Source organism: Littorina saxatilis, linkage group LG15, assembly GCF_037325665.1.
Source record: "Littorina saxatilis isolate snail1 linkage group LG15, US_GU_Lsax_2.0, whole genome shotgun sequence".
In the NCBI taxonomy this organism is placed as follows: domain Eukaryota; kingdom Metazoa; phylum Mollusca; class Gastropoda; order Littorinimorpha; family Littorinidae; genus Littorina; species Littorina saxatilis.
The window spans coordinates 6551329-6577516 of record NC_090259.1 but is presented as its reverse complement, the minus strand read 5'-3'; the positions used below and the strand labels follow the sequence as shown (position 1 = coordinate 6577516).

Here is a 26188-nt window from a genome sequence, read left to right as displayed (position 1 = left end):
GTCTAAAAATGCACAGAACTGCCATCATATTTGCGAGGTCAGTCACTTTTGAGCATGTTGCCTTTCTTTTAAGTGTTTTAAGCCTTTTCGTTCCGCAATGTGAGATTACACAGCTTAGTTGTAAAATGACCATGAGTTGTCGGGGTAATTATCAACATTGATTGGGTCTTTGAGGGTGAACGTTTACAGTCGTTGTCCTCTCAAACACGAATCCAAAGCCACGATGGTTCCACAAATCAAACAAACAGCCTGACTGCCTTTTACTTTTACAATCCACGTTTCACCTGATAGCTCAAACCCATTCATCACCTTGATTTGTTACATGGGGAACAGTGTTATTTTATACTCAGTTAGTTATGCATGAAAACTCGTGAAAATGATGACAATGAGTTATATCAGAACTTAGCTTTCATTCACTGATTTGGAGATGTTGGGGATTCAAGCAGGTAAAAATGCTGCCAAAAATAACAAATATTTGCCGCACCAAAAATCAGCCACGGTGTGAGGTGGGAAGTATTCTGTAGAACAAACTACAGGAGTAAACTTTGAAATGATTATGACCAAATATGGCCTTCAACCTACATATTGTTTAGCATTAACTTGCAAAACAGTGTGAGGTTCGGACAATACTTTTGATTATTTTCTAAATAAACATTTTTTTCATAAATTCAATACATGATAAAGGCTAACAAATTCAATTCTTAAACGTTTGATATTGTTTGATGATGTTTTCCAAATTTGACATGGATCGATTGATATTTAATTGAAAAAGAATTTAAGTGAAAATGACATGTGCCTCTAGGTAACAGCTCGCGTACGGAAGATCGAAGTATTCAAAGATTTCTATAACTGCGTATGTGTGTGTGTATGTGTGTGTGTGTGTGTGTGTGTGTGTGTGTGTGTGTGTGTGTGTGTGTGTGTGTGTGTGTGTGTGTGCAGAATGGAAGGTACAAGAGAAATGCGCAACTACCCAACAGTGCGTGACGGGGACCATGTGCGACTCTTTAAAAAAATGCAGTAAGTCTCGTCCAATTTAGTACTACCCGCATTTCTCTTTGTTTCCACTATTCATCTCTCTCTCTCTCTCTCTCTCTCTCTCTCTCTCTCTCTCTCTCTCTCTCTCTCTCTCTCTCTCTCTCTCTCTCTCTCTCTCTCTCTCTCTCTCTCTCTCTCTCTCTCTCTCTCTCGCTCGCTCTCTCTCTCTCTCCTGTTCCTGGATATTTAAATTACATTTCAGACATGCCACAAAAAGATATGGGTCCCAGAACCTGATTCCCCCCATCCCTCGTCTAGACTTGTATAAGTCAAGTTTAGCCTTCTCATGAGCGTCTCTATGGAATTCCATACCCCTACCCCTCCGAAATGCCTCCTCTGTGAAAACGTTTAGGCGCCAGTTTCATTCCCGCTTAATGGGTAAATAGAACACTTTTCATGTCTGATATTTTCGTGCTTTTTACATTTAGTCAAGTTATGTTTGTATTTTGATTTGTTCTTTATGTGTATGTATTGATAATGATATACATGCAAATGATTGAGACAATTCCTCCCCAAATTTTTTTTCTCCCTTTTGTTATTAGCTGTTTTGGATGCAACTATGCTGCAATTTCCACACTATATTGTTTTTCCCATTTGTGAGTGTGTATACAAAACCATAACCCTTTTCCTTATTACTATTTACATTATGTACGTCTGTAAGAAACAATAACCAATAACCTTGTCAATTTTTCTATCTATATTATTTGCGTCTGTATTAAGTGTTTGTATTTATAAGGGACAGGTTGTAAGATTAGGCTTTGCCTAAAACCTCTATCCTTTGGTAATAAAGTTCAGTTTCAGTTTCAGTTTCAGTTTCTCTCTATTATGGCTATTTAGTGTGGTGTCAAACACATTCTTGAATGTGCATATTCTTTCGGTGACCGATTTCCCCACAAGTCTCTTATGATTGGTGACCTTGTTTGGTTGTATTTTTTGTGAGTGGTTAGAATGACCTTTAGCTTGTGTGTTACTGTTAAAAGTCATCACAGTCCGTCATAAAATAAAAATATATCTTCCGTGGTTGTATATATTTGTAGGTTTGTTTGTATGTTGCGCGCGCGACGATTGTTTGCCTGGCAGGTGGGGATGTCTGTGTTTTCTGTCTGTATGTTGAAGGGCCAGCTAGGTGTCCAGTACTGCCTGCATGCTATGAGGGCGATGCGTTGTGTTAGCATGGCCAGTGCAAAGCGTCATATACACCCGTCTGACTTCGTTTTTCTGCAGAAATTCCTATTGGTGATACGTGCCTGGAGTCCGACAAGTGTGTGGCCGGTGCCGAGTGCAAAGTACCTCCCGGAAGTCCCCCAGGTCCCAAAAAGTGCATCTGCAGGAATCTTAACTCCTCCAACGCCTGTGGTATCTCTCTCTCTCTCTCTCTCTCTCTCTCTCTCTCTCTCTCTCTCTGCTCTCCCTCTCTCTCTCTCTCTCTTTCTTTCTCTCTCTCTCTCTCTCTCTTTTTTCTCTCTCTCTCTCTCTCTTTTTCTCTCTCTCTCTCTCTCTCTCTTTCTCTCTCTCTCTCTCTCTCTCTCTCTCTCTCTCTCTCTGTTCCAGGACAGATCGTAACAAAAGGCCTAGCATTAAACCGTTATCCTTTCAGTTCAGTTCTCTGTCTGCAAGCAGAAAACAAAGTCATCATCTTCATGAACGTTTTTGACTCACCTGAGGGCCAAGATACACGATCGGTTTCGCCCGTACCTTTAAGACCGAAACTGATCACAAACCGATCGTGTGGCATCCGAACCGTACGTCTCACACGCTTGACAGCATCCGCCTCGGCCCGTCTGTTCGAAATACAGCTGGATCTATTCATTTCATTTCATTTCATTTTCATTACTTTATTGTTCCATCGCTGGGAAATTCGGGTCGCTTCCTCCCAGTGGAAAGCTAGCAGCAACGGAGTCGCGCTACCCAGGTGTCTGCGTGTTTAGGTGTATTCAGCCACCATGCACTTATGGCAGAATGACCAAGGTCTTTTACGTGCCATTGTGATGACACGGGGGTGGGACATGGCTTCCGTCTCTGGGTCTGCACATAAAGTTGACCCGTGTCCGTCCCGGCCCGAATTCGAACCTGCGACCTTCCGATCACAAGTCCAGTGCTCTACCAACTGAGCTACCGGGCCCGGCAAGCATCCTCCAGCCAATGAGCGCACGTCTTTCAGTCGACACCCACTTTGCAAATGGCGGTCAGTTCAGCATCAAAACTTGCCGATTCGGAATCGAAATATCTCATCAACCTGTATCTTGGCGACGAGTTGGAATCTATGGAACCATGGAAGTAAAAACTACAAAAACCAGCAACATCGAGGCCTGTTCCTGCTGTCAATGCAGCAGACTTCCACGTCAAATGTGGGGTAAAACGACCTTCACCTCGTACGTCTCAGGAGCATGGTGTGGCAAGCGTTCCGTTCCTCTGAGACGATCAGGTCTGACCCGTCCGCCTCAAACGTACGTGCGAAACCGATCGTGTATATTGGCCTTAATTGGTGAGAAATAGGATTCATAATGTGTCCGTCTGTGTGGATGGCCGGCCGTGAATCCGTCTGTGGACAAAAAACTTAACGTTGAGGTTATCTCGGATGTTTTTCAAGCTAAACCTCTGAAACTTGCACACTTTTAGGTTTTGATGATTTCACGAAGTGACCCCATGGTTGACCCCCGTCAAATTTTAGGGATCACAACGGGGTCATGTTCGTTTCATAAAAACACAACGTTAAGGTTATCTTGAATGTTTTGAAGCTAGAACTTTGATACTATGCACACTTTTAGGGTTTGATAATCTACCAACTTGACGTAAGTCTGATTGACCCTCGTCTAATTTTCGGGTCACGTCACACACAGGGGGTCATGTTCGATTCATAATAACTTAACATTGGCGTTATCTCAGGCGTTTTTGAAGCTAGACCTTTGAAACTGTGAACACTTCAAGGTTGTTTTTTTCTTCTTCTTCTTCTTCTTCTTTGTTCATGGGCTGAAACTCCCACGTTCACTCATGTTTTGCAGGAGTGAGTTTTTTACGTACATGACCGTTTTTACCCCGCTATTCAGGCAACCATACGCCGCTTTCGGGGGAAGCAAGCTGGGTATTTTTGTGTTTCTATAACCCACCGAACTCTGACATGGATTACATGATATTTTCCGTGCGCACTTAGTCTTGTGCTTGCGTGTACACACGAAGGGGATAAGGCACAAACAGGTCTGCACACAAGTTGACCTGGGAGATGGGAAAAAACTCCACCCTTAACCCACCAGGCAGCCGCGGCCTGGATTTGAACTCACGAGTTTCCTGTTAGGAGACCGATGTCGTACCCACTAGGCCACTGCGCCCGTCTTCAAGGGTTTGATAATCTAGCGAATTGACCCTAGTTTGGTTGAACCACGTCACATTTTGGGGTCACAGCGGGGTCATGTTTATAAAAGCTTTACATTGCGGATTTTTCAGTCATTTTGGCAGCAAAAGCCTCCACATTTCATGAAATCGTAGGTGTTGGTCAGAAGCAGACATGACAAAAATGTGGCTTGTTCTCATGACAATGTTTGCTGGAAAAGATGTTCACCACTGAAAATGTCCACTGAGCTATCAAGGATATAATTCTTGACCTTATCAAGCAATGATGTCATTGTTTGATTTGGTCACAGTCTTGGCTAGACTTTTGATGACGACATCATGTTATGATGTCATAGTGTCAGAAATGAGGTTACTTAAGTGTCTGAGTATCTATACATATTGTGTGGGTTTTGAAAAGAAAATGAGTAATTATTATAATTCTTGTGAGTAAACAAAAGATCTCTTTTCAAACATAATTTGGTGGATGTTGAGTATTTCAGGCTAGAGATGGTGGTGGGAAGCAGGTTGGAGATTGTATAAGTTTGAACATGTGAAATATTCTAAGGGTTGAACAACTAAATGGATTGATACAGGTCATAATAAGGATCAAGTTTGTGTCGATCAGTCTGACGTGAAAGTTCTCTTGTCGGCCGGGGTCAGGGTAGTGTAATTCTCCTTTCAAGACGTACAAAACCCTAATGGACATGACGAAGGAGAGTCGTATTAAGCATTTGCTTTTTTTTTTTTTTTTTTTTCCCCCGTCTTTACACCTGTTCCTTTGTCCCGTTGTGCTCTCACACCGCCCCGTCCCTGCACTCACTGCTCTTGTTGAAGTGTGAAAAGGATCAGATTTTCAGGGTTTAAATTACTATAGACATAGTCTGATAGTGGAAGTGTTGCATACTAATAACCTTTTTAATGTTTGTTTTGTAATTCAGGGTATTCATAATGGGGTGCCTGTGACAGTCTCACGGTGACGTAACTAACGCTGAATTGACCCGACACAAACCTCAACACATCATAACTTTAATCCGATGCATGAAAATAACGAAAAAGAAGAATGAATAAAAGTTGTATCAGAGTAAAAGAAAAATAAAGGAAATTGGAGTTTTGGGTGTACACACTTACCGTAACGTGGTGCTGTGCAGACCCCAGGGATGGCTTTGCTGGAGGTGCCTGTCCCTGTACAACAGCGAACGCCGCATGTAACAGCAACGTGTGTACCTGCAGCACTGGCTACACGCCCTACTCTATCGACCTCACCTGCCGTAAGGTTTTTTTCTTGCATTTTACCCTGCTTGGCAAGATCACATCTCTTGCACAATGATTAGTCATCAGAAACACTGTTTTGTGCACCAAACGTCGTACAAAATGTCTAGTTTTCTCGATTTATACTGTAGAAGATTGTTGCTTGCAAGTCTTTGAAACAGACTATAGTTTTTGTAAAAGACCTTAGTGTATTTTTTTTTAGAGTTATGAACAATTATGTATAGTATGACGCTAGATAATAATAAATGGCTCTCCCGATCTCACGTATGAAAGAACCCATTGTTCTTCCGCAAATTAAGAAATGTTCACCATTAAAGTGTTTTCATAATTTATAAATTATGCACTTGATAAACATTGTTGTGAACAAATATTCGTACATTTTTTTACGTCATGAATTTACGTAAGCATTTGATCAAAAAATAGATAGTGACTGAGATCGCTCAAAATAGCTCCAAAGTAGCCAGGTTGTAGTGTTTTATCTGCATTTTGGAGTCTTTCGCACACTCTGGCGCTAATGTAATTGATCTGGACGGTAAGATTGACGATAGAACCACCAACAAATCGTAGTTTGGTCATGCCTACTAAGTAATCGGTTGTTGAGGTTTTCTCAGTTATTTTTTTGAAAATCTGAAGAAAAAAACAGGGACTTGGAAGCGTAGAGGGTCTAGTCAAGGGGTCTTAGAAAGAGGTAGTCTTCTATAGTGTAGGATGGTTTGGGGAGGGGGGTAAGAAGGGAGGGAGTCTTCTATCGGGTGGGGATAGGGGTGGGAGATGTTAAAGAGGAGGGAGTCTTCTATTCAGCATTGGTAAGGAGGGGGGCTCTTAAAAGGGGGGTTCGACTCTAATTGGAGATGACGAAGGCGAGTTGTGTAAGCCTTTTCTTTTGTTGTTGAGTTGTTATTATCTCTGTTTTCAAAATTGTGAGGGTGTTGAGTATGAGGTTAGCGATGCTGATGGGAAGGGGGTGGGGTAACTGCAAGTTTGTTTCTTGGATATTCTTAGGATTCAATACCTAAATAAGTAAATGTTAAGTCGCATTAGGATCTAGTTTGGGGCAATTAGTAGAAATTCAAAAATCTCTTGGACATTATTTTACGAGTGTAGAACAGTAAATATTTTTGATTCATACAAAGTGAAACCTTTCTTTCAAGACTTGAACAAATCTGTCTCATACAGTGCTCGGTCAGTATCTTCCTCAGTTAATCCGAGAAAACGACATAACTCTAAAACTTCATGTGTATGTGTCAAGCTTCACGATAGTTAACTTGTTACCGCCATGTTTTGTTCTTAAATGCCATATCGCCAGGAGCCTGGATTCTAAATAATAATAAAACAACGCTTGTACTATGTGTCACAAACTCTGCCCAAGTCCAGCCATGAATTATTTGTAATTCGTGCATGAGTTGGGTTTCGTGCGGTTTTGGCTCAGATGGGTGCCTATACAGTGACTCGGTGTGTGTCCATGGCTATGGACAGCCAATCGCGGGAGTGTATTCACGCACGTGGGGTTGCGTGATGCGTGAACGAGTCACAGGCTCGAAGGTCACTGCTGTGTAAAACTTGAAGAGAACGGATGGTTGATGTGAATGCTCTATCCGGCCGACCGGCGTGTTGATGTTTTATTCGACCCCGGAGACAAGTTGTGTTCCAGCTGTCTTGGTGTGGCTTCAAGGGTTCTACGGGTGGTCAGTCCTCGAACGGCAAGGTGTGTTGAAATTCTGTAGTTTTTCTCTCCTTCCGTGCTCAGGGTCAAAATTTGTTGGTTCGGTAGTGTTTGTGTATGAGAGAGTTTTAGTTTTTTAGTTTCCTGGGTTGGTGTCATTTTATGTGTAGGGTGTCGGGGGTAGAAAGGGGAGAGGGAAAATGGGAAAACAAGGGAAAGGGGGGGACAGTTTTTCATTGTGCAAGAAGTAGGAAGGACGAGAGAGGTAATCTAAATTTGAAGATAAATGGAATCCCCTTGGCACAAAGGACCTGTGCTGAAATGGCTCAAGCACAAGAAGTGGGGAGAGCGAGTTGGCTGGTGGAAAGAAGAAAAGAGGTGTCAGCAGTTACTGCGAGTGAACTCATGTGTGGGAAGGATTTATTTTTATGGAGGGTGTATTTAAGGTAGAGAGCGTTAATTCCAGAGAATAGTCGTGTAGTAGTTGTTAGTGCGGAAATTTGGAGACGAGGTACGGGAGGTTTTAAACGGGAGTTCACTGTCAAGACAGAAGACGGGGGGTTGGTTGTAAATATGTGACGTCATCACGGTTAGAGAAAGAGGAAAGAACGAGGTGCCACTATGTAATATGACTTAAATTCATAAGGGGTAAGAGAAGTGGCGTTGTTTGTGAAGGGGCTGCTTGTAAATGGTTGGGTCAAATAATGAAATAGGAATTGTTTGATTATGGGGGCAGCCATGTTGTATTGACTTTGTAAAATGGGAGTTGTAAATACTTTGTACATTTATATTGATGATGGTGTCTTTACAATTGTATAAAAGTAAAGACTATAATTAGGTATTTAAGGGAGTGAAAATTGTAAGAATTATTACATAATTGGTCATGTTGGGACTCTGGTATTTTGATAATGATGTTGTGGTTAAAGTTAAATGGTAACTTTGATGAGATGGCCAGGGTGGTTAATTAAGTAGTTAATTATGGTAATTAATGAGTAATTAAGTAAAGAGGGGTCTTTGAAAGTTGATGAGTATTGATAATTATGGGAAGTCTAATGAAGGAGATATTGTTGTTAGGAGAGTTAATTTGTGGACTTTGTGGGTAAGGGGAGATAATTGAAGTATTGTTGAAGGAACAAGTAGTTATACTTGGCTTTGTTCCTACAACAGCGTTCAAGCATAGAAGCGTGGCTGTGGGCGAGTCCAAGCCAGGAGAGACGAACGACACAGGAGACAGCATGAGTTTCCGGGAGAAAGATGCTTCCGACTCGTTACCCGGGAGGAAGGCGTGTTGTTGGTGGAGTGTGTGACCACCGGTGTGTCGCAAGTGTGAGCTGTGGAGGTGAGGTGGCCCACCGTCAGTGAGTAAAGTGGTGAAAAGTGCTGGCATGCTATTGCCACGAGCAGTATGGGCACAAGAATATATTATGGCATCTGTGTGCCTCGAGTTATGCAGCTGTGGCTTAACTAAGCATTGTGACCTATAAGTGAATTTAAACATATTAAAGACATAAAGATTGTGCAAGTGGAAGATTCAACGGGACTAATCTGGAGTGTCTGTATTTTTTATGTTTTGTTTTGAGCGACGTTGATTTTTGTGGATCGGCGAGATGTGAACTGGACTTGGTTGTGAAACGTCATGATCATTACGCGCGAAGAGAAAAGTATGTAGTGACATGGTAATTTGTTGTTATGAAGTAAGGTTGTTACGTGGTGAATTAATGTGAATGTGTTATTGATGAATTAATGTTCGTACCATTTATTGTGTTGAAATAAGTGGAAGATTCAACGGGACTAATCTGGAGTGTCTTTATTTTTTTATGTTTTGTTTTGAGCGACGTTGATTTTGTGGATCGGCGAGATGTGAACTGGACTTGGTTGTGAAACGTCATGATCATTACTCGCGAAGAGAAAATTATGTAGTGATATTGTAATTTGTTGCTATGAAGTAAGGTTGTTACATTGTGGATTAATTTGAGTGTGTTAGTGATGACTTAATGTTCGTACCATTTATTGTGTTGAAATAAGTGGAAGATAATTGAGAGTCTTGTTATTTAAAGTTAAGTTAATTAGTATTATTGGTGGCTGGGCCTACTGGTTTCATGTGTAGCTGCGTTTGGCGTTGATCGTATGCATCAAGGTTGAAGGCAGTGTAGCAATAAACGTAGGTAGTCCCTATCACGAGGTATTAGTGTAAATGTAAGTTAGAAATAATAGTTAGTTAATAAATAACGGGGTTAATTGATTACTGTAGGTGAAGATAAGCGGATTTTGAGTTGAGATAGATTTATAAAGAGACTTCTTGACTTTTCGGGATCAGGGAATTAAGGTGGTAGGTGGTAATATTTAGGGATATTTACAGTTCTTTTAGTATCAAGTTATAAATTCTTATAGCCAATTTGTTTTGTTAAACTTTAAGATAATTCTACCTTCTTCATCTATCTTTGATTTTGAGCGATTGTGATTGGATGTGAATGTGAATGCGAGGTTGTCGTGTGTGTAAATAATAAACTTTGGTTTGAATGTTGCCTGGTTGTGGAGTCAGTGATTAGAGTAAGAGTGGTTGACTGTGTCTGAGTGTTTTGTACGTTAAAAGGTATTCCTATACCTCTCCCAAAACTTAGGGGAGTTACAATGGTGGCAGCGGTGGGATAGGAGTTTCATTTCGGGGATTAGGAAGGGTTTAGATAGCATCGGGAAGTAAGGGCCGTGACTCGTGTGAATCAGTTGTGAAAGGGTATGAATGAGGACTAGCGTGGGCGGTTGGCGGGCGACTTAAAGGCTTTAAGCCTGGGTGGCTATTTTGACCCGGTAGAGGAAGGAGAGAGAACGAGTGAGTTTGAGCACACCTGGGGTCCGAACTGATCACTCGGATCTCACTCTACCAAGGTTGTCAGCTAGCTGTTTGGGTAAGTTCTATTGTGGTTGTTGCTTTGTATTATTCTGTCCGTGTTTGTTGTGGGCGATCAATTTTGGAATTGGGGTCAAGGTGAGGTTGGTTGTCAAGGAGATGTCGAATTCAGATCGGGATGAGCGTCAGTTGAGGCGGGCGGCTAGGATGGAGGAGAAGGTTCCAGCGACGTCTGCGGCTGCATCCCTAGTGGTAACCCCTCCTCGGTTCACTGTACCAAGTGGTGGTGCGACGTTGTTGGCTACGGGTGGTATGCCGGGTGCGGTTTCTACGCCGAGGGTGGAGAGGTCTTTGGGGACGCCAGGAGTGTTGGGGACGAGGTCTGTTGGGGCGCAGCGTTTGGCGATGGGGTACGGTGAGGGTCAAGCTGTAAGGGGAGTGTCGCCGATCATGGTCCAAGGTTCTAATGGGTTTGACGATGAGTCGGTAGACAGGGAGTTAGCACGGTTCCGTAGTCAGGGTGAAAGCTTGGGTTTGCAAGGGGCGACGTTGGCCCAGTTTGTGATGGCCCAAGTGCGCAGGGAGGCGGCCATCGTCGAGGAGAGAGTGGCGCAGGCGAAGTTGCGGAAGGAAGAGCGGCGACAACGCAAAGAGGAACGAGAACTTCAGGAGAAGAAAGAAGAAGCTCGACGCCAAGCAGAAGCAGCCCAGCGTAGGGAAGAGATAGAGGCCAGACGCCAGGAAGAAGAAGCCCGACGTAAAGAGGAACGTGAACTTCAGGAAAAGAAAGAAGAAGCTCGACGCAAGGAAGAAGAAGCTCGACGCAAGGAAGAAGAAGCCCGACGTAAAGAAGAACGTGAACTTCAGGAAAAGAAAGAAGAAGCTCGACGCAAGGAAGAAGAAGCCCGACGTAAAGAAGAACGTGAACTTCAGGAAAAGAAAGAAGAAGCTCGACGAAAGGAAGAAGAAGCTCGACGCAAGGAAGAAGAAGCCCGACGCAAGGATGAGGCGGCCCAAAGGAGAGAGGAACGGGAGTTCCAAGAAAGGAAAGAAGAAGCACGACGACAAGAGGAAGAAGTCCGGCGCAGAGATGAGGCAGAGCGACGCCAGGAGGAGCGTCGCATACGGGAAGAGGAACTGCAAGCAAGTGAGGCGAGGTGGAAAGAGGAGTTAGCTCTGCGCACAGGGGGGACTGAGAGAGAACCGAGTTTTGACAAATACCGGGTAAAGATGTCCTTCTGTGATGACTCTGTCAACATTGACGACTACCTCCTCCACTTCGAGCGAACAGCGACAACACACAGGTGGAGCAGGGCGACATGGGCAGGTCGATTAGCAGACCAATTGAAGGGTCGCGCAGAGAGAGCATATCTACGGATGACTCCCGAGGATGCCAGCGACTACGATATGCTCAAGGTTGCGCTGTTAGAAGAGTTCCATCATACTCCAGAACACTATCGCCGGGAATTCAGAAACATCACAAAGCAAGGGGACGAGAACTTTGTACAGTTTAGTCGTCGGCTGCAGACCCTGTTGGATCAATGGATAGCGATGTCACAGTGTGCGGGAGACTATGACCGGCTGTATGACCTGATCCTGAGAGAACAGTTGATGTCAAATTTCCGGGGTGAGCTGTTCCAGTACGTCAGCGATAAAAAGCCAGCTACAGCCAAGGAAGCGGCGGTGTTAGCGTTCACTCACTTGGAATCAAAACGGGACGCCAGATTGTTCAACGCAAAACGTAACATCGGGGGCCAAATGGACGAGGAGGAAAAGAAAAAGGAGAAGACTACAAGCAACGGGGGTACCAAGACCGGAGGGGGATCGGAGGAACAGGCAGAGCAGTCAGAGGGCCAAGTGAGGCCAGTAGAGGGCAGCAGGAACAAAAAGACGAACTGGAATCGGGAATACAACAATCGGGTGATATGTCATAGGTGCAAGAAGACGGGACACATTGCCAGGGAGTGTACCGCGAACGCCTGCATGACGACCGAGCAAGATGACCAGACGAGATCTTCCGAGCCGTCAGAGCCGTTGTGCCAAGACTGCGAGAAAATTCCATTTCGGCCGATGGGAAGGTGCAAGGTTAACGGGAGAGACGCAATCAGTCTACGTGATTCAGGGGCAGACAAGACCATGGTAAAGGCTGCATTTGTTAGGCCTGAAGATTACACCAACGGGACAGTGCACGTAGAGTTTGCCGACTTAGACTGCACAAAGACGTATCCCTTAGCATGGGTTGACGTAGAATCGCCGTACATCTGTGAGAGGATTCTTGCCATCGTGAACGACAACATCAGGCCTGACATTTTTCTGGGAAACCTGGCCCAGCTTACGAGCGGAGACTGGGTGGAAGTATCGATGTATCCCAGACGGGCGTTGTGTGCGGCAGTGACAACCAGAGCACAGGCTGAAGCAGGTACACGGCCGGTGAAACCGGTGGTGGTGGTGCAGATTGAAGGGCTGCAAGTGACTCCGGATCAGCTGAAAGTCTTGCAACAGGAAGATGAAACACTAGTGCGCGCAAAACGACTGGCGAAGGAAGGGAAACAGATACAAGCAGGAAAGGGCATGGTGGAGTTCAAGATGTCTCGTGGGATACTCAAGAGGGTTTATCGGGAGAAGAAATTGGAGTGTTCACAAATATGCGTTCCCAGATCCTTGAGGAAAGGACTACTCAAGTTCGCCCACGACACACCCATGGCAGGACATCTGGGCACCAAGAAGACCCGCGAACGTCTATGGGCAGATTTTTATTGGCCAGGCCTGTGCGAAGACGTGCGACGATACTGTCAGTCCTGCGACCGATGCCAAAAAGTCACGCCGAAGGGACGAGTTGCCAAAGTGCCGCTTGGGCAAATGCCTCTGCCCAATGTTCCATTTGAGAAGGTGGCGGTGGATTTGGTGGGGCCGATCAAGCCGGCAGCTGACAGTGGGGCGAGATTCATCCTGGTGATGGTGGACTATGCGACGCGCTACCCCGAGGCTGTGGCACTTAAGTCCATCGAGGCAGAGAAGGTGGCCGAAGCGCTGTGGACAATGTGGACGAGGTTGGGAATACCCAAGGAGGTCCTGTCGGACCAGGGTGGACAGTTCACCGGGGCCGTCATGCGAGAAGTTCACCGGTTGCTCGCCGTCAAGGGACGAACCACTACGCCGTACCATGCGCAATGCAACGGCTTGGTTGAAAGGTTTAATGGCACATTGAAAGCCATGATCAAGAAATTGTGTGTGGAGGACCCCAAGACATGGGATCGGTTTATCCCAGGTGTCTTGTTCGCATACAGGGAGGTTCCGCAGGAAAGTACTGGGTTCTCCCCATTTGAGTTGCTGTACGGCCGTACGGTGAGGGGACCCATGGCCATCTTGAGGGATCTCTGGACAAAAGAAGGAGAAGATGGGAAGGAAGCGCAGACTGCGTCCGAGTACGTGTTAAACCTCCGGGACCGAATAGAGGAAACATGCAAAATTGCTAGGGAACATCTGTGTGAGGAAGCAGTGCGCCAGAAGAAGCACTACGACCGCGGGACCAAACGCCGGACCTTCGAGGCTGGAGATCGCGCTCTTCTACTCCTGCCTCTCAAGAAAAACAAGTTGGAGATGGCTTGGCGAGGACCCTACGTCGTGGAAGAAAGAGTGGGCGAGTGTGACTACCGCATCAGGATAGGGCCCAAGCAGAAATTGTTCCACGCCAACATGCTGAAGAAGTATGTGGAGCGGCCGGCAGCGATAGCAACGGTGTGTGTGGTGGATGAAGGGGAGGAGTGGGAAACAGTGCAGTCATCTCACGAAGACATTCCGTTGATACCCCTGACGTCAGAGGAAACGATCGAGGATGTGCACTTGGATCCAGAGACGCCAGAACTGCATATAGGGATCAAGGAAATCCTCAAGGACAACAAGGATGTCATCACTGATCTGCCACGGAGGACTTCGCTGGCAGAGTGTAGCATGCGGTTGGCGCATGACGAACCAGTTAGGGTCCGTCAGTTCCCCTTGCCATTCACGACGCGGGACATTATCGCCAAAGAAGTCGACGCGATGTTGAAGATGGGGGTCATCGAACCGTCGGTGTCCCCATACAGCTCTCCAATCGTGATCGTGGAGAAGAAAGACGGAAAAAAGAGGTTCTGCTCCGACTACCGCCGTTTGAACAAGATAGTGGAGTTTGACGCCGAACCTATGCCAAACATGGAGGCCATGTTCGCCAAGCTCAGCAAGGCGAAATATCTATCCAAGATAGATCTGGCAAAGGGATACTGGCAGATCCCTATGGCGGCAGAAGACAAGCCCAAGACCGCATTCACAACACCGCAGGGGTGTTACCAGTGGACGGTGATGCCGTTTGGGTTGAAGACGTCAGGAGCCATCTTTTCAAGGATGATGAGGAGTCTGTTGAGCCCTCTCGACATGATCGAGATCGACAATTTCATTGACGACATATTGGTGGCAACTGAAACCGTGGAGCGTCATTTGGAGTGTCTCAGAGCTTTATTCCAGCGGCTGCAGGAAGCATCGTTGTCAGCTCGACCATCCAAGTGTTACTTGGGGTTTAAACGCCTGGAGTACCTGGGACACATGGTGGGAAATGGAATGATTCAACCCGAGGAAGGGAAGATGGACAAGATAGCGAAGATGCCCAGGCCAACAACAAAGCGGCAGATCCGATCCTTCCTAGGACTAGCCGGATTCTACCGTCGATTTGTGCCGGGTTTTGCTGACATTGCACTTCCGCTGACAGACGCAACCAAGAAGTCACAGCCCAACAAGGTCATATGGACGAAGCCTATGCAGGTGGCCCTTGATACGCTGAAAGTGAAGTTATCCACAGAGCCGGTGTGCAAGCTGCCGGATTTCTCCGTGCCTTTCACTCTTCGCACAGATGCATCCGGTGTTGGGTTGGGGGCGATGCTACTCCAAGACCAGGGGAACGGGATGCAGATGGTGGCCTGTGCGAGCAAAAAGTTGCTGCCAGCAGAGCGTAACTACAGTACCATCGAGCGCGAGTGCTTGGCGGTGGTGTGGGGGGTGCGGAAGTTTGGCCCGTACCTCTACGGAAAACCTTTCTGCATCCAGTCCGACCACAAACCCTTGGAGTACCTGGAGGGTTTGAAGGCGACTAACAAGAGGTTGATGCGGTGGGCGTTGGCTCTGCAACCCTACATGTATACCATCCAGGCGATTCCTGGAAGAGACAACGTGGGGGCCGACTTGCTCAGTCGCTCAGAAGAGTAACCAGATGTGGGAAGCATTGAACCATCAAAATGGACTGATTTTGGTGGGCTGGATCATTTTTTGCAAGTCCATGGATGTCAGTAGAGTTGGGTAGTGTTTTAGTTCAGGGGGAGTTGTGGTTGGATTACACGTTTTAGGATTCCTGGCATTGGGCAGAGGTGTGTGATTTTTGGTTCAATACAGGGTGTTTTGTACTTGGGTGGGGGGTTTGTCACAAACTCTGCCCAAGTCCAGCCATGAATTATTTGTAATTCGTGCATGAGTTGGGTTTCGTGCGGTTTTGGCTCAGATGGGTGCCTATACAGTGACTCGGTGTGTGTCCGTGGCTATGGACAGCCAATCGCGGGAGTGTATTCACGCACGTGGGGTTGCGTGATGCGTGAACGAGTCACAGGCTCGAAGGTCACTGCTGTGTAAAACTGTGAAGAGAACGGATGGTTGATGTGAATGCTCTATCCGGCCGACCGGCGTGTTGATGTTTTATTCGACCCCGGAGACAAGTTGTGTTCCAGCTGTCTTGGTGTGGCTTCAAGGGTTCTACGGGTGGTCAGTCCTCGAACGGCAAGGTGTGTTGAAATTCTGTAGTTTTTCTCTCCTTCCGTGCTCAGGGTCAAAATTTGTTGGTTCGGTAGTGTTTGTGTATGAGAGAGTTTTAGTTTTTTAGTTTCCTGGGTTGGTGTCATTTTATGTGTAGGGTGTCGGGGGTAGAAAGGGGAGAGGGAAAATGGGAAAACAAGGGAAAGGGGGGGACAGTTTTTCATTGTGCAAGAAGTAGGAAGGACGAGAGAGGTAATCTAAATTTGAAGATAAATGGAATCCCCTTGGCACAAAGGACCTGTGCTGAAATGGCTCAAGCACAAGAAGTGGGGAGAGCGAGTTGGCTGGTGGAAAGAAGAAAAGAGGTGTCAGCAGTTACTGCGAGTGAACTCATGTGTGGGAAGGATTTATTTTTATGGAGGGTGTATTTAAGGTAGAGAGCGTTAATTCCAGAGAATAGTCGTGTAGTAGTTGTTAGTGCGGAAATTTGGAGACGAGGTACGGGAGGTTTTAAACGGGAGTTCACTGTCAAGACAGAAGACGGGGGGTTGGTTGTAAATATGTGACGTCATCACGGTTAGAGAAAGAGGAAAGAACGAGGTGCCACTATGTAATATGACTTAAATTCATAAGGGGTAAGAGAAGTGGCGTTGTTTGTGAAGGGGCTGCTTGTAAATGGTTGGGTCAAATAATGAAATAGGAATTGTTTGATTATGGGGGCAGCCATGTTGTATTGACTTTGTAAAATGGGAGTTGTAAATACTTTGTACATTTATATTGATGATGGTGTCTTTACAATTGTATAAAAGTAAAGACTATAATTAGGTATTTAAGGGAGTGAAAATTGTAAGAATTATTACATAATTGGTCATGTTGGGACTCTGGTATTTTGATAATGATGTTGTGGTTAAAGTTAAATGGTAACTTTGATGAGATGGCCAGGGTGGTTAATTAAGTAGTTAATTATGGTAATTAATGAGTAATTAAGTAAAGAGGGGTCTTTGAAAGTTGATGAGTATTGATAATTATGGGAAGTCTAATGAAGGAGATATTGTTGTTAGGAGAGTTAATTTGTGGACTTTGTGGGTAAGGGGAGATAATTGAAGTATTGTTGAAGGAACAAGTAGTTATACTTGGCTTTGTTCCTACAACAGCGTTCAAGCATAGAAGCGTGGCTGTGGGCGAGTCCAAGCCAGGAGAGACGAACGACACAGGAGACAGCATGAGTTTCCGGGAGAAAGATGCTTCCGACTCGTTACCCGGGAGGAAGGCGTGTTGTTGGTGGAGTGTGTGACCACCGGTGTGTCGCAAGTGTGAGCTGTGGAGGTGAGGTGGCCCACCGTCAGTGAGTAAAGTGGTGAAAAGTGCTGGCATGCTATTGCCACGAGCAGTATGGGCACAAGAATATATTATGGCATCTGTGTGCCTCGAGTTATGCAGCTGTGGCTTAACTAAGCATTGTGACCTATAAGTGAATTTAAACATATTAAAGACATAAAGATTGTGCAAGTGGAAGATTCAACGGGACTAATCTGGAGTGTCTTTATTTTTTATGTTTTGTTTTGAGCGACGTTGATTTTTGTGGATCGGCGAGATGTGAACTGGACTTGGTTGTGAAACGTCATGATCATTACGCGCGAAGAGAAAAGTATGTAGTGACATGGTAATTTGTTGTTATGAAGTAAGGTTGTTACGTGGTGAATTAATGTGAATGTGTTATTGATGAATTAATGTTCGTACCATTTATTGTGTTGAAATAAGTGGAAGATTCAACGGGACTAATCTGGAGTGTCTTTATTTTTTTATGTTTTGTTTTGAGCGACGTTGATTTTGTGGATCGGCGAGATGTGAACTGGACTTGGTTGTGAAACGTCATGATCATTACTCGCGAAGAGAAAATTATGTAGTGATATTGTAATTTGTTGCTATGAAGTAAGGTTGTTACATTGTGGATTAATTTGAGTGTGTTAGTGATGACTTAATGTTCGTACCATTTATTGTGTTGAAATAAGTGGAAGATAATTGAGAGTCTTGTTATTTAAAGTTAAGTTAATTAGTATTATTGGTGGCTGGGCCTACTGGTTTCATGTGTAGCTGCGTTTGGCGTTGATCGTATGCATCAAGGTTGAAGGCAGTGTAGCAATAAACGTAGGTAGTCCCTATCACGAGGTATTAGTGTAAATGTAAGTTAGAAATAATAGTTAGTTAATAAATAACGGGGTTAATTGATTACTGTAGGTGAAGATAAGCGGATTTTGAGTTGAGATAGATTTATAAAGAGACTTCTTGACTTTTCGGGATCAGGGAATTAAGGTGGTAGGTGGTAATATTTAGGGATATTTACAGTTTTTTTAGTATTAAGTTATAAATTCTTATAGCCAATTTGTTTTGTTAAACTTTAAGATAATTCTACCTTCTTCATCTATCTTTGATTTTGAGCGATTGTGATTGGATGTGAATGTGAATGCGAGGTTGTCGTGTGTGTAAATAATAAACTTTGGTTTGAATGTTGCCTGGTTGTGGAGTCAGTGATTAGAGTAAGAGTGGTTGACTGTGTCTGAGTGTTTTGTACGTTAAAAGGTATTCCTATACCTCTCCCAAAACTTAGGGGAAAAATCAAAGCCTGCTATGGCTTTCTTTTACACTACTCTGCTTGGCAAGGATGAATCTCTCACCTGCTATAATTTGGCTTTCTATAACACTCTACCATTCTTCGCAAAATCATTTTGGGTTATGTAAACTGTTGTTTGCAAAATCAAAATTTATCTAAATATCCGCACTTTACACTTTTGCTATAAGATCCTGTCGCCAAACGCAGTTTGACAAGTAATCCAGAACCAGGGGTAATTCCTATAAATGCTGTCCTTCAAGGCTGGAATGAACACACTGTGACTTGGTTCGCTGTTTGGTGCAGAAAAGGAAAGAACACATTGTGACTTGGTTCTCTGTCTGATGCTGGGATGGAATGAACACATTGTGATTGGGTTCTCTGTCTGGTGCAGGACTGGAATGAACACATTGTGATTTGGTTCTATGTCTGATGCAGGACTTGAATGAACACATTGTGACTTGGTTCTCTGTCTGGCGCAGGACTGGAATGAACACATTGTGACTTGGTTTCTCTGTCTGATGCAGGAATGGAATGAACACATTGTGACTTGGTTTCTCTGTCTGATGCAGGGCTGGAATGAACACATTGTGACTTGGTTCTCTGTCTGATGCAGGGATGGAATGAACACATTGTGACTTGGTTCTATGTCTGATGCAGGACTTGAATGAACACATTGTGACTTGGTTCTCTGTCTGGTGCAGGGATGGAATGAACACATTGTGACTTGGTTCTCTGTCTGGTGTAGGGATGGAATGAACACACTGTGACTTGGTTCGCTGTTTGGTGCAGAAAAGGAAAGAACACATTGTGACTTGGTTCTCTGTCTGATGCTGGGATGGAATGAACACATTGTGATTGGGTTCTCTGTCTGATGCAGGGATGGAATGAACACATTGTGACTTGGTTTTCTGTCTGATGCAGGGATGGAATGAACACATTGTGATTGGGTTCTCTGTCTGGTGCAGGACTGGAATGAACACATTGTGATTTGGTTCTATGTCTGATGCTGGGATGGAATGAACACATTGTGACTTGGTTCTCTGTCTGGTGTAGGGATGGAATGAACACATTGTGACTTGGTTCTCTGTCTGGTGCAGGGATGGAATGAACACATTGTGACTTGGTTCTCTGTCTGATGCAGGACTTGAATGAACACATTGTGACTTGGTTCTCTGTCTGGTGCAGGGATGGAATGAACACATTGTGACTTGGTTCTCTGTCTGGTGTAGGGATGGAATGAACACATTGTGACTTGGTTCTCTGTCTGGTGCAGGGATGGAATGAACACATTGTGACTTGGTTCTCTGTCTGGTGCAGGACTGGAATGAACACATTGTGATTTGGTTCTATGTCTGGCGCAGGACTGGAATGAACACATTGTGACTTGGTTTCTCTGTCTGATGCAGGAATGGAATGAACACATTGTGACTTGGTTTCTCTGTCTGATGCAGGGCTGGAATGAACACATTGTGACTTGGTTCTCTGTCTGATGCAGGGATGGAATGAACACATTGTGACTTGGTTCTATGTCTGATGCAGGACTTGAATGAACACATTGTGATTGGGTTCTCTGTCTTGTGCAGGGCTGGAATGAACACATTGTGATTTGGTTCTCTGTCCGATGCAGGACAGGAATGAACACATTGTGACTTGGTTCTCTGTCTAGTGCAGGGATGGAATGAACACACTGTGACTTGGTTCTCTGTCTGGTGCAGGGATGGAATGAACACACTGTGACTTGGTTCTCTGTCTGGTGCAGGGATGGAATGAACACATTGTGACTTGGTTCTCTGTCTGGTGCAGGACTGGAATGAACACATTGTGATTTGGTTCTATGTCTGATGCAGGACTTGAATGAACACATTGTGACTTGGTTCTCTGTCTGGTGCAGGGATGGAATGAACACATTGTGATTTGGTTCTCTGTCTGGTACAGGACTGGAATGAACACATTGTGACTTGGTTCTCTGTCTGGTGCAGGACTGGAATGAACACATTGTGATTTGGTTCTATGTCTGATGCAGGACTTGAATGAACACATTGTGACTTGGTTCTCTGTCTGGTGCAGGGATGGAATGAACACATTGTGATTTGGTTCTCTGTCTGGTGCAGGACTGGAATGAACACATTGTGACTTGGTTCTCTGTCTGGTGCAGGACTGGAATGAACACATTGTGATTTGGTTCTATGTCTGATGCAGGACTTGAATGAACACATTGTGACTTGGTTCTCTGTCTGATGCAGGACTTGAATGAACACATTGTGACTTGGTTCTATGTCTGATGCAGGACTTGAATGAACACATTGTGATTGGGTTCTCTGTCTGTCGCAGGGATGGAATGAACACATTGTGATTTGGTTCTCTGTCTGGTGCAGGACTGGAATGAACACATTGTGACTTGGTTCTCTGCCTGGTGCAGGACTTGAATGAACACATTGTGACTTGGTTCTATGTCTGATGCAGGACTTGAATGAACACATTGTGATTGGGTTCTCTGTCTTGTGCAGGGCTGGAATGAACACATTGTGATTTGGTTCTCTGTCCGATGCAGGACAGGAATGAACACATTGTGACTTGGTTCTCTGTCTGGTGCAGGGATGGAATGAACACATTGTGATTTGGTTCTCTGTCCGATGCAGGGATGGAATGAACACATTGTGATTTGGTTCTATGTCTGATGCTGGACTTGAATGAACACATTGTGACTTGGTTCTCTGTCTTGTGCAGGGCTGGAATGAACACATTGTGATTTGGTTCTCTGTCCGATGCAGGACAGAAATGAACACATTGTGACTTGGTTCTCTGTCTGGTGCAGGGCTAGAATGAACAAATTGTGACAAGGGTTTTTGTCTGATGCAGGGCTGGAAGTAAGCCAGAGGTGTACAAGCAACGATGAGTGTGTCTCTGGACTCTGCGACGTAGACAACAAGTGCAGTGAGTGAAGATGTATTCTGTCGTGTAGAATGGCAGAGATGATGCTTGTGATCTTGTTCATAGTATAGGATGTTTGCTGGCTTGTTGACAGACAAGCTTTCTTGTTGGTCCGAGTGGACCATATCGTCTTCGGTTTCATATTTATCGACCAAGGCCGAAGCCCGCGGTTGATTAATATGAACACCGAACGCTATATGGTCCCCGAGGACAAACAAAAAAAGCTGGTCTGACAACAAGCCACCAAACATCGTTTTTGCCATCATTTTGGATGAGCAAAGGCTCGCACATGGGGATCCCTATTCTGAACGTATTTTTAGAATGCCATGTCCAGGGCCCCGACGCGTCAGAAGTTTGCAATAACACGTCATATTTGTCTGCGACGTGAAACGTAACTTGTTCGTAGATTTTGTTCCAGACTGAAAATGCACGGAGCTTCCATAGATCTTATTCAGAAAGTTTTGATCATACTCCTTTTATTTCAAGTGTTTTATTACTTTTCTTTGTGGATTTTGCGATTACAGAGATAAGTTGCAAGTTGACCATGAGTCGCCGCGGTAATTATCAACCTTGATTGGGTCTTTGAGAGTGAATGCTTACAATCGTTGTCCTCGGAAACACGAATCCAAAGCCCGCGATGGTTCAACACATCAAACAATCAGCCTCATTGGCCTTTACTTTGACAATCCACGTTTCATCTGAAAGCTCAAACCAATTCACAACCTCGATTTGTTGCATGGGGAACATGAGATTTATTCCCCAGCTGGTTATGAATGAAAACTCGTGATAATGATGACAATATTTCTTGTTCCATTCTTGATAAAGAACACCACTATGTCAGCATAGAGTGAAGCTTCCCCACCTGCCCCCTTGGTTAACATCAGCCATCATTCAGTACTTGATTAATCTAAAGGACATAAAATGAAAAACGAGTACAAATTATAAAGAAAGGACGTTTTGAACAAGATGAAGCAAGAAAAGGCATAATGCTGTAAAAATCCGACTTTCTAAGAACACATAATTATACTCCTTCAATCTGGCGAGCAATATGTGTGTTGGGGGGGGGGGGGGGTGAGCGGTTGTCTTAAAAGGGAGGGAGACTTCTTTCAGGGTGTGTAGGTGTCTTAAGAAGGAGTCTTCTCTCAGGGTTGAGCGAGGATAAGGAGGGAGTCTTCTTTCAGGTTTGGGCGAGGATAAGGAGGGAGTCTTCGTTCAGGTTTGGGCGAGGATAAGGAGGGAATCTTCTTTCAGGTTTGGGCGAGGATAAGGAGGGAGTCTTCTTTCAGGGTTGAGCGAGGATAAGGAGGGAGTCTTCTTTCAGGTTTGGGCGAGGATAAGGAGGGAGTCTTCTTTCAGGTTTGGGCGAGGGTAGGGAGGGAGTATTTTATCGGGTGTACGGGGGGGGGGGGGGTGTCATAAAATGGAGGGAGTCTTCTTTCAAGTTTGGGCGAGGGTAGGGAGGGAGTATTTCATCGGGTCTACGGGGGGGGGGGGGGGGGGGTTTGTCATAAAAGGGAGGGAGTCTTCTTTCAGGTTTGGGCGAGGGTAGGGAGGGAGTATTTTATCGGGTGTACGGGGGGGGGGGGGTGTCTTAAAAGGGAGGGAGTTTTTTTTCATGTTTGGGCTAGGGTAGGGAGGGAGTATTTTATAGGGTGTACGGGGGGGGGGGGGGTCTTAAAAGGGAGGGAGTCTTCTTTCAGGTTTGGGCGAGGGTAGGGAGTGAGTATTTTATCGGGTGTACGGGGGGGGGGGGGGGTGTCTGAAAAGGGAGGTAATCTTCTTTCAGGTTTGGGCGAGGGTAGGGAGGGAGTATTTTATCGGGTGTACGGGGGGGGGGGGGGGGATCTTTAAAGGGAAGGAGTTTTCTGTCAGGGTTGGGCGAGGGTAAGGAGGAAGACTTCTGTCGGATAGGGTGGGTGGGAGGGGTGTACGAGTAGAAAGGATGGACTCGTCTTTTGGGTGGGTGTGGGGAGAGAGTTATTTATCGGGGGGTCTTTGACGTGGATTTCCACTGTAATGGGACATGACGAAAGTAGTCGTGTAACCATTTGTTTTTCTTGTTCTGTGTCAAATTGTGTGTAAACCCGTCTGCGTGCGTAGAATGGCAAACTGGACACAGATGCCAACAAGGAGAGTGTCAGGGCACAGCCGTCTGTGATGGAGAATTCTGCAGTGAGTACCCTCACCCTCATTCCATGCATGCTGCCCTCTGTATGTGTGGGTGGGGGGGGGGAGGTGACACATCTGGCCCTCAGCAAGTATTAGTTTCAGTTTCTAATAACTAATACTCCTCCCTTTCTCTCCCCTCTCTCTCTCTTTCTCTCTCTCTCTCTCTCTTTGAGCGCACGCTCGCGCGCGCGAGCATGTGTGTGTGTGCATGTGTGTGTGTGTGTGTGCGTGTAAGCGAGTGTGAGTTTGTGAGTGCGTGTGTGTGTATACGTGTGTGTGTGTATGTGTGTGTGTGTGTGTGTGTGTGTGTGTGTGTGTGTGTGTGTGTGTGTGCGCAGTCTTTGCTTTCGTAATACAATTATTCTCTGTATATGTTCCAAGGACAGGTTGGAAGATGAGGCTAAGCCTAAAACCTTTATCCTTATGTAATAAAGTTCTGAGTTCTCTCTCTCTCTCTCTCTCTCTCTCTCTCTCTCTCTATCTCTCTCTCTCTCTCTCTCTCTCTCTCTCTCTCTCTCTCTCAGTATTATCATTAGATTAAACCCTCCCATGGGCGAGGGCTGGATGTAAAAAAGCACCTGTTTGCTTATGCCACTACCCTCGTTAATAAAGTATTTGTCATTTGTTATTTGTCTCAGCTCAGCTGATGTGTTAAAAGCGTCAAACTCTAAGCTTTGTAAGATAGACGACCCGCGGACAGGACTGAATTTAGTTTGTGAACAGTATTGAAGCAATATATCTGCTCCCTGCATAGTCACGGACTGCATCAACTAGTGTGTGTGTGTGTGTGTGTGTGTGTGTGTGTGTGTGTGTGTGTGAGCGCGATCGCCAGGTCACCTTGGTTGAACAATTATATTGGGTTCAATCTTCATAGCAGTGTTAGACAACTTAGAACTTTTGTCGCGCATATATATATTCTTATGATAAAATTCGAAGCTATGTCGCATTTTGTGGAGTGACTCTATCTGTGTTTTGGTTATGCCTTGTGCTCTGACAGCCTGTTGGTGTGACGCAAAGTGGACACTGAGGAAAGAGTGTGTTCTTTCCTCTCGGTTCGATTCTAGCATGTCTCCATATTGTCTACTCTGACGTGACAGTGACACTGCGTAGCACATTGTTTCTCTATTGTGTAATTCGTAGTTGACAAAGACTTTGCCTTTACTGGAATATTTTGAACATTCACTCTACAACTTCCAGTGTGTGCGAATTGTTTCTCTGTTAACTGTAACAATGCCAAAGTTAAAAAACAAAGGAATACTGTACTCACCAATAAAAGAACTCCTTTGTTTTTTAACTTTGTTCATCTTACCACAGTCACTTCGTTGTTTAGATTTTGTAACAATGCCAGTAGCATGACTGATTGTCCGCTTGCAGAAACCAAGCCGGGCATAGCTTGCAGTTTGACAGAAGCACTGTGCATGACGGGCGCTAGTTGTGAGGACAGAGGTCTGGGATCAGTTTGCAGTGAGTAGAGATCGAGTCGGCCACACCGTGTGCACTTTGTTCAGGTTTCTTGTTTCTTTGTTAATGCCTTCCTTAATTGAGCTCAAAGTTGACTTCACTAAGACTTTGCAAAGCCTTTTTACTGAAAATTCAGTGCCAAACCTTATTCGTGAAGTAGACTTCGAGAGATCGACTGTTTTAGGCTTGTGGGCAACTTGTTTGCTTTTCAAGTTATATTCAGTCAAGTTTTGACTAAATGTTTAAACACAGACAGAAAATCAAGACGAGGGTGTGTGTGTGTGTGAGTCTGTGTGTGTGTGTGTGTGTGTATGTGTGTGTGTGTGTATGTGAGTGTGTGTATGTGTGTGTGTGTGTGTGAGTGTGTGTGTGTGTGTGTGAGTGTGTGTGTGAGTGTGTGTGTGAGTGTGTGTGTGTGTGTGTGAGTGTGTGTGTGAGTGTGTGTGTGAGTGTGTGTGTGTGTGTGTGTGTGTGTGTGAGTGTGTGTGTGTGTGAGTGTGTGTGAGTGTGTGTGTGAGTGTGTGTGTGTGTGTGAGTGTGTGTGTGAGTGTGTGTGTGTGTGTGTGTGTGTGTGTGTGTGTGTGTGTGTGTGTGTGTACTTAACGTAAAGGCTATCTTGGATGTTTTTCATGCTACACATCTGAAACTTTGTACACTTTTAGGGTTTGATGATTTTACGAAGTGAACACAGTTTTTTGACTCACATGCGAAGCAAAAGTGAGTCTATGTACTCACCCGAGTCGTCCGTCCGTCCGTCCGTCCGTTCGTCCCGGCGTCCGTCCGTCCGGAAAACTTTAACGTTGGATATTTCTTGGACACTATTCAGTCTATCAGTACCAAATTTGGCAAGATGGTGTATGATGACAAGGCCCCAAAAAACATACATAGCATCTTGACCTTGCTTTAAGGTCAAGGTCGCAGGGGCCATAAATGTTGTCTAAAAAAAAAGCTATTTTTTCCCATTTTCTCTGAAGTTTTTGAGATTTAATACCTCACCTATATATGATATATAGGGCAAAGTAAGCCCCATCTTTTGATACCAGTTTGGTTTACCTTGCTTCAAGGTCAAGGTCACAGGAGCTCTTCAAAGTTGGATTGTATA

The 26188-nt window shown here is 44.9% G+C and overlaps 2 protein-coding genes across 2 annotated transcripts in view; both read left to right on the top strand.

Moving 5' to 3' along the window:
* LOC138948360 (uncharacterized) overlaps positions 1–26188 on the top strand; it is a 139897-nt gene that overhangs the window by 55355 nt on the left and 58354 nt on the right. Inside the window, exons 13-18 of the mRNA XM_070319892.1 lie at positions 940–1017; positions 2260–2391; positions 5511–5630; positions 21385–21459; positions 23557–23628; positions 25000–25089. Coding sequence (XP_070175993.1) covers positions 940–1017; positions 2260–2391; positions 5511–5630; positions 21385–21459; positions 23557–23628; positions 25000–25089 — 567 coding nt within the window. The remainder of the gene's footprint in view (positions 1–939; positions 1018–2259; positions 2392–5510; positions 5631–21384; positions 21460–23556; positions 23629–24999; positions 25090–26188) is intronic.
* On the top strand, positions 7111–17353 carry LOC138948359 (uncharacterized). The gene has a single exon (XM_070319891.1). The coding sequence runs from the start codon at positions 10302–10304 to the stop codon at positions 15375–15377; it is 5076 nt and encodes a 1691-aa protein (XP_070175992.1). The 5' UTR covers positions 7111–10301; the 3' UTR covers positions 15378–17353.